At 45.9% G+C, this 9,160-nt stretch overlaps 1 protein-coding gene across 1 annotated transcript in view; it reads right to left on the reverse strand.

Annotated features, from left to right (window-relative positions):
• Positions 1–1,095: 1,095 nt before the first annotated feature.
• Positions 1,096–9,160, reverse strand: part of map3k22 (mitogen-activated protein kinase kinase kinase 22) — a gene marked incomplete at its 5' end in the record, with an annotated part of 12,745 nt that continues 4,680 nt past the window's right edge. The window contains 2 exons of the mRNA XM_079489283.1: positions 1,096–2,338; positions 3,052–3,229. Of these exons, the coding sequence (XP_079345409.1) occupies positions 2,110–2,338; positions 3,052–3,229 (407 nt within the window). The 3' untranslated portion in view covers positions 1,096–2,109. The remainder of the gene's footprint in view (positions 2,339–3,051; positions 3,230–9,160) is intronic.

Here is a 9,160-nt window from a genome sequence, read left to right on the forward strand (position 1 = left end):
ACTGGTGTCCACCCCCTGGCACTTCAACACCCCCTGGCACTTACACAGTTGCGACAACAACAAAATCTAAGTTTAATACTGTAAATGAAATCAACCTACAACTGCTGATTTACATTATGTGTCTCTCTTATTTAACTTATTCCATTTCTTTTTGGCCACTTATATAATATGGAACAGGGCTCCCTACAAGGAAGCTAAACAGCCCCACATAGTGGTTCACAACTCCAGTCCTGGAGGAGTGGGACCCAGAATACTGCTGGCTGTCATTCTAACCAGCTCATCGGGGGACACTGGGGTGAATGTAAATAACTGATTGAGTTAATAATATGGGTCCCCAGGAGGACCAGAGTTGAGAACAACTGGACTAAAAAGCCTAATTTACTCTATACTTCGTAGTACGACAATCAGGGGTGTAATGGTGAGTTATTTATACTGGTGGAAAACTATTTTAATGACATCACACGCAAGCACGGCATGCATTATTTTTACTTTAGCGGGTGATTCAATTTACTTAGGTTTATGGGTGTAGTTTTAGTCTTTGTAAATGTTCTCAAAGAATTATAGGAGCTGAAACTAAAAAGCTTGTTTTGAACAAAGTATCTTTCTCTTCTTGGACTGTGACTGAGGCATTCTTGTTGCGTGCAGATAGGATAGGATAGGATAGGATAGTTCTCAGCACTGGGCTGCAGTACTGAAGGCAAAATGCTGCGTTGCTTATATATCGTGCATGTGAGGACTGGGGGAGTGAGGATACATTTTGCACACACGCCTGTAAACCCGTTATGCAAAGTAGCCATTTGGGTACTTGGCTCATGAATGGAGATTGGAGGGGGATGTGTTCTAGCATGCATGTTGCGTGATCCTACACCAAGAATTGGACTAACGCTGTGGCGTCCCGCGAAGCAGCCAGTGCACCCATGACGACCATGTTGCATTTTCTTTCGTTGAAATTCAGTTCTACGTTGTCGTACGATGAAGTATAAACTAGGCTACTAGTAGCGTTGGTATTGCCTATAGACGTCAACCTCACCAACTATAATGCAAACATTTTGGTATTCTCAACATTTGAACAAAAACTACACAAATAAAACAAAGTGTCAAATATAAAAATATCAATTTACTCATTTTTGATTATCCTGCCTGTTGGAAATGCTTCGATGCATGATATCAAAAGTGCAATGGCTGACATGTACTCTCTTCCAACCTGGGCTGCGAGTGCTATGAGTCATGGGTAACTAACGCCAACCCTATCGTTAAAAAAAAGGACATTCTTCTCACTTACAAACTCTTATTGTAAGGCGTTGACAAAAATACATTTACATATTTCAGGTCATGATAGAAATCCCCTCTGGTAAGGTGACTTTGTACATTTTTTGTACATTATTTGTCTGTCTCACATAAAAAATATTTTATGATCAGAATTTTCAACTCATAGCTAACTTGGGCTTATGAGTAACTTTTACAGTACATGTAACGTCAACGTGATCAATTTTTGGTCGGAAAACAATCACGAGTGAATCACAATCACATAGTGCCAGGCTAAAAATCCTACACGGTATTTATTGGCAGTTTGCTTGAGCGTAGTATGCTGTAGTTAAGACCCGCTAATAGTTCTTGAAAACGTTTTTTGTTGTCATTTGTTGACACCGAGACATCATTGCTTTCATTGAGCAGGGTGACGAAGAGGCCTATATCTACAGTCCTATCAGCGAGCTGGATTGCTAGGTGCGCTCTCTCACCCACCATGCCCCCCCCCCCCCTCCCTCCCCCCCTCCCTCCTGGGGAATAAACGGTGATGCCTTGGAGAACACAAGGACGGCCGAGAACAGTCCAACCAGCCTCCCTGTTATAGGTGACCACGTCTAAGCCAGTTGGGAACGAAAAGAGAAAAGTAGGCAAGGGGGCTTCAGTCCTGGGCAAGGCAGAAACTGGTGATTGTCAAGGGGACGCTGAGTCAAGAGTGGTACGGGGGGCTCTGGAGCCTTGAGTGACAGACAGGGGGTCCCTGGGGGACGGGGACGGGCCAGAGAGAATGGGGAGGCAGGCGCTATAGAGACCGCGGAGGCCTCGGTGGCAGGCGGCGGGCGGGCGGGGATCCTATAAAAAGGTTCAAAAGCCACCCTGAACAAAAGGGTGGCTGAGCATGACTTCTGCAGTCGGCCTCCACTTCTCCTCCACGAACACCTGCCGCAGGAAGTCCCTGCCCGCCTCGGACACGCCCTCGGGAAGCACGGGCTTTGTCGGCTGTGTTGCGATCTTAAAGATGGCCGCCATTGCCTCGTATTCGGCCCAGGGTGGTTTCTGGGTCAGCATTTCCACAACGGTGCAGGCAACACTCCTGACAACAAGGACAATGTTGAGATATTTTAACTTTACTGGAGGTATATTATATTATGCAGAACTTTTACTTCTACTCCACTACATCACAGAGGCTTAGATAGCATTTCTGTAAACTTAGATAGCATTTGATACAGACTTATAGCATGTTATGTAAACAGCACTATAATTGCATTGTATGTAGTCATAGCACGTCATAGTACATATGTATAGTATAGTTTCATTATATAGATATTCCACTGTTACGTTCTTAGCTTACGGTACGCATGTTTCATGATAAATGCTTTTTTATGTGATGTATTCCCATGCTTTTTTGTTCTTGCTTAATGTAAGTCGCTCTGGATTAAGAGCTGAATGCCTAAATTGTAAATTGTAATTGCAGAGGCAAATATTGTACTTTTTACTCTACTACAATTACTTGAAAACTTTAGTGACTAGTTACTTTGTAGATTTTGATTATTACAAAACATACATGAACCACTTCAGCCCTATTATACATTTCATCCATTTGAAAATAGCCGATCTGCAAGCTCACAATGCGTTGCGATGCAACGCATTGCAAGCTTGTAGATCGGCTATTTTCAAAATATTTATACTATAAAGTATAAGTACATTTTGAATACCAGGCGGAGTATTTCAACATTGCAGTATTGATACTTCTACTCAAGTAAAAAAAAAAAAGTAGTGAGTACTTCTTATTCCACCACTGCTTACCATACGTCCGCTTTGCGTCCATAGCCCTCTCCGTTGATGACTTCCGGTGACATCCAGTAGGGGGTGCCAGTGACAGACTTGATGCCTGTTCCAGACATGCAAATGGTCTGGATGCGTTTGCTGGCTCCAAAGTCTCCCAGCTTCACGTTCCCGGTGGAGTCTCTCAGGATGTTAGCCCCTGGAGGACAGGAAGAAAAAGACAAGAAGAAAAAGGGGGCCAGTTATTCCAGAGCACTCTGAGGGACTGTCAACATTTTTATCCATTTCTGTTGGGAATCTTGTTATTTTTGAGTGGTGCAAACCACTCCAACAACCAGCTTTGTCTGTATGTTCGTGTACCTGTCCACTCAAAAAAGGAGCATGGTTGCTATGGTTAGTGTGTGAGACGTCACTGCACCACTCAGTTCACACGGGTGTGATTTTTTTATTGAGATGGGTAAAGTGTATTTTTGCCGAATGAAAAATGTCACGTTGGCATTGTTTTTGTAGCTTTGTAGCTGTGTAGCTTTTGCAGCAGAACGTCCGATGTACCTTTGTATTTTCATTTTGCTGGGCTTCCTTTGAAAATTAACCCATTTTGATCTGAGATCAGATTCTAAAAATGTCTTCTACATCCTGACAGTTTTCTGAAAAAAGATATGTTTCTATGTCAGTCGTTCTTCGATTTAAAAAATAGCAGATCTACAAGCTCGTAGCGCGCCACTCGGTGGCGCGCTACGAGCTTGTAGATCTGCTATTTTTCAATAGCTAAAGCATAACATAATGCTAACACCAAAAGGGGTTCCCGCCCAAAATGGGTTAAGACCGTATCTTTGCATCTGCCCGTGTGTGTGAACGCAGCACCGGTCGCTCACGAGGCGCTGGGCCGCAGGTGCGATTCAGAGAGAAGATCAAAGGACACTCATAGCTGCGGTGAACCGGCCAATAATATCTCTGTTTGATGTGAAGACATTGGCGCTGAATCTACGAGTCAGTGCGCGGCTACTTTGATCTTCTCTCTCTACATGGTCCCATTCCTCCTCGTTCACTTCAAAAGTATAGTACAGTAGCTGCAACCGAGCTTAAAAGCTGTTGTCTGGGTAATACAGTAATAACAGAACTGTTCCTCCTCGCTAAGATGAGTGCATAATAGTGAGGAACAACAAACAGAGCATTGTGGGAATTTTCCACGGTATCTGTTGTTGAAGACCCTCGAGTGGGGAAATGAATGCCCCATCTATCTGTGAGTGCAGTGCACATGTCAACGTGCAGTATTGACAGAGACACCACGACTCCTCCGTCCTCAGTAATGAATGCCTCATCTATCTGTGAGCGTGCACATGTCAACGCGCAGTATTGACAGAGACACCACGACTCCTCCGTCCTCAGTGCACATGTCAACCACGACTCCTCCGTCCTCAGTGCACATGTCAACGCGCAGTATTGACAGAGACACCACGACTCCTCCGTCCTCAGTCATTTATCTATCTGTGAGTGCAGTGCACATGTCAACGCGCAGTATTGACAGAGACACCACGACTCCTCCGTCCTCAGTGCACATGTCAACGCGCAGTATTGACAGAGACACCACGACTCCTCCGTCCTCAGTGCACATGTCAACGCGCAGTATTGACAGAGACACCACGACTCCTCCGTCCTCAGTAATTTTCCATCATAATGTCTCTACGCTACTTCCTGCAGGACCTCCACTTGTTTGATCGGTGACTAATAAACGCCAACCACTCGCCCTCTCCACACCCATCAAAAGGCTGAAAGGATTGAGAGAGAGAGAGAGAGAGAGAGAGAGAGAGAGAGACTGTTGGAGTACTAAGAAGGCATGCCAGCCTTCTGTTCTTACCTGCTCTCTCACCCTCTCTCAGAGAGAGATTGGGTGGTTCTTAAAACCTTTTAATTTCAACCACCATAACTCTTGAGAGTGTACAAAGGAAACCAAATGGACCCATAATCCCTTTGCACACATACTCTCAGAGACCTTTTGGAGCCACCTCAGATAACCCCAGAGGGTCCCTCTATCCAGTGGTGGAAAGTAACTAAGTAATTTTACTTAAGTGCTGTACTTAAGTACAATTTTGAGGCATTTGTACTTTACTTGAGTATTTCCAATTTCCAATACGTTTACTTCTACTCCACTACATCTCAGAGCCAAAATTTGTACTTTTACTTCACTACAATTATTTGAAATTTGTAGTTACTTTGGCGATTTAAATTTTGATTAGAAAACATACATTAACCACTTCAACCCTATGCATTTTGGCAATTTGAAAATAGCAGATCTACAAGCTCACAATGTGTCGCAACGCGACAAATTGTGAGCTTGTAGATCTGCTATTTTCAATAGATTTTGTACACATTTTGAACTTGTGAAATGGGACAATCTGCAATATGAGTACTTTTACCTTTAGTACTTTAAGTACATTTTGATGCCGATACTTTTGTACTTTTACCCAAGTACAGTACGTGCTCAGCCTGGTCACAACGTGCTCAGCCTGGTCACAACGTGCTCAGCCTGGTCACAACGTGCTCAGCCTGGTCACAACGTGCTCAGCCTGGTCACAGAAGCAGCAAGACTCTCCCATTCATTGTTGGGGAGGACAGGAGGCGCTTCAAGCTCAAGCATTCGAAGGTTTTCCATTGGCTCTTGGCTCTTGAGTGTGTCGTTCACACAGCCTATCACACCCTGAGAGAGCTTATGGTGGCGACGTGGAGTGCTATGCAAATACCGTATGCGCCGACAGCTAATGTGTACAGACAGACCAGCGCAGTGAGGAAGGATGAGCGTGTGAGTGTGTTGTGTGTGCGCACAGTGCACACACACACACACACACACACACACACACACACACACACACACACACACACACACACACACACACACACACACACACACACACACACACACACACACACACACACACACACACAGCTGTATGTCACACATAAAGCACGTCGCGGCTACAGTAAGTGGAAAATCCCACCCGCAGGCCATGCTCACAGAGTCACCCTCTGTCTTGAAAAGCACATTATCCCATTCAGAACGGGAACCGCTTTTGGTGTTTGAAGCATCGTGTTTTACTTTAGCTAATGAAAAATAGCAGATCTACAAGCTCATAGCGCGGCACCGAGTGCCGCGCTATGAACTTGTAGGTCTGCTATTTTTGAGAAATGGTGAAAATGTGGCGCAAATCTTTAAATCAGTATATATTCTTTCAGAGCGAACATTTTTAACTCAAATCTTTGCTTCTGGGGGGGTCTCTGGAACAACATACTGTCAGATGGGGGTCGGCGGCCAATTGGGGGTCCTTGACATGAAATAGTTTGAGAACCACTGATATAGAAACATAGGGCTTTTCAGAAAACTGTCAGGATTTAGAAGACATTTGTAGAATCGTCCGGTGAAAATGTGGCGCAAATCTTTAAATCAGTATATATTCTTTCAGAGCGAACATTTTTAACTCAAATCTTTGCTTCTGGGGGGGTCTCTGGAACAACATACTGTCAGATGGGGGTCGGCGGCCAATTGGGGGTCCTTGACATGAAATAGTTTGAGAACCACTGATATAGAAACATAGGGCTTTTCAGAAAACTGTCAGGATTTAGAAGACATTTGTAGAATCGTCCTCAGGTCCAAATGGGTTATACCATCCTGTTCCCCAGACAGCGTTTCCTTCTCCTGGCCGGCTGTGGGTTCAATGAAACCAGCCGGGTCCAGCGTTGTGGGCACTGGGCAGCCTGACCATACCAAAGGCTTTCCATCCACTGTTCAAAACATCTTTAGACCAGTCCATTTCAACAGCTTAAACCAACGGCCTGATAAACATATGCATCCAAAAATGGCCTCTGGAGTTTTTAAATAGCAACCTTTTTTCCCAGTACATTTTCCCTGCAGTGTACAGACATAAATAAACCATGAGGTAATGTCCTTCTGAATGAAAAGGAATACGTACAACGTACGTATAGGCTGTGGCCGTTTCCAAATGCAGCAGTGGTTCTCAACCTGTGGGTTGAGTTTTAAGACCCTTTTAACACCAACAAAAAAAAAGAGAGTAAAAAAGACAACAAGGCCATTTGCTGCATCGAAAGTAATCAACAAACTATGCTATAAACTTTATAAAGAGTAAACACTGATCAAACATTGGCCAAATTGGTCAAATAATATGAGAAACAGAAATATGTGAACCAGGGGCCCGTGACTCCACCAGGGGGCCCGTGAATCCACCAGGGGGCCCGTGACTCCACCAGGGGGTTCCCAGGGGCTGTCAGATGATCGATCGATGACCACACAGCGCTACACAGTCACTCATGACAGATAACCAGTCAAAGCATTATCTCTCAGGGCACTACAAATATATCTACACATCCTGTACGTTCACTTAAGAAATAAAACTAGTGTTGACTAATCATTACAAGTATAGCTCTTATTTTGAAGAGGAAGAGGAAGTCTGTTTGGACTGTAGCCTACTTCCATGACAGACTGTTGTTTTTCCAGCCTGGAGGGAGGAGGGACTGACAGACTGGAGGGAGGAGGGACTGACAGACTGGAGGGAGGAGGGACTGACAGACTGGAGGGAGGAGGGACTGACAGACTGGAGGGAGGGAGGAGGGACTGACAGACTGGAGGGAGGAGGGACTGACAGACTGGAGGGAGGGAGGAGGGACTGACAGACTGGAGGGAGGGAGGAGGGACTGACAGACTGGAGGGAGGAGGGACTGACAGACTGGAGGGAGGGAGGAGGGACTGACAGACTGGAGGGAGGAGGGACTGACAGACTGGAGGGAGGGAGGAGGGACTGACAGACTGGAGGGAGGAGGGACTGACAGACTGGAGGGAGGGAGGAGGGACTGACAGACTGGAGGGAGGAGGGACTGACAGACTGGAGGGAGGAGGGACTGACAGACTGGAGGGAGGGAGGAGGGACTGACAGACTGGAGGGAGGAGGGACTGACAGACTGGAGGGAGGAGGGACTGACAGACTGGAGGGAGGGAGGAGGGACTGACAGACTGGAGGGAGGAGGGACTGACAGACTGGAGGGAGGGAGGAGGGACTGACAGACTGGAGGGAGGGAGGAGGGACTGACAGACTGGAGGGAGGAGGGACTGACAGACTGGAGGGAGGGACTGACAGACTGGAGGGAGGAGGGACTGACAGACTGGAGGGAGGAGGGACTGACAGACTGGAGGGAGGAGGGACTGACAGACTGGAGGGAGGGACTGACAGACTGTAAACATTGATTAGAAGTGATGGTGGTGGTGGATTGCTTTTAGCCAAAGTTTATATTCAAGGTTGTCTTTATTTGTCTCCCTTGGGAGAAATTTGTCTTGGAGACAAGAGCTGCATATTACCATATGAAAGCCATGATGCTGTACATCTTTGACTTAAACAATGTGTACACACTTTGGAATATACGTTAAACATGGGTGCTTTGGGAGTCAGGGTCGGCGAGTTCACTGACTCATCACTTTGGTTTTTATCAAGGGGCCAGTGAGGCTATTCAACGTTGAAGGTCTGGGCCCTAGTGGTAGGAGGAGGGACTACAGGCGGACCCGTGGATTCATGACCGGGAAACCCCGTGCAGCTGGGCTTTAACATTGAGCGCTCAGTTGCATACGTCACTCTGGACCTCAAAGTTGAGGTCCGGAGGAGGGACTTCCGGCAGTCTTCCGGGTGCTTCAAAACGCCACTGAGCAACTTCCACTGACATGATTAGCTGGGGGGGCGGAGCTTCGCGCCAGTTCAGTCTCTATCCTTTTATATACTCTATGGTTTTTATACCAAAAAGTATAAACTATAATGTGAAAAACAAAATAGTAGGCGTTTTTTTCCTACTGGCAGTGTGCACAATAAGTTTTCTACTGATCGGTCCAGCAATTTGCAAAACAGACCTAGAAGCTCACAGCGTGGCACAAAGTACAAAGCTTGTAATATCCGTTATTGTTTTTTAATAGCCAGCCAATTATATAATAGCTCAAATCTAGAATGACAGATGCTTTCCCGGTTTTAATGGGTCCTTAAATTAGCTTGGGATCACGACAGGGCTGGACTGGGACAAAAATCCGGCCCGGTCTTTTTCGTGCGAATTTGGCCCAAACCAGCCCACCACAACCAGCGCG

Source organism: Electrona antarctica (genome assembly GCF_951216825.1).
Source record: "Electrona antarctica genome assembly, chromosome: 20".
Lineage (NCBI taxonomy): Eukaryota > Metazoa > Chordata > Actinopteri > Myctophiformes > Myctophidae > Electrona > Electrona antarctica.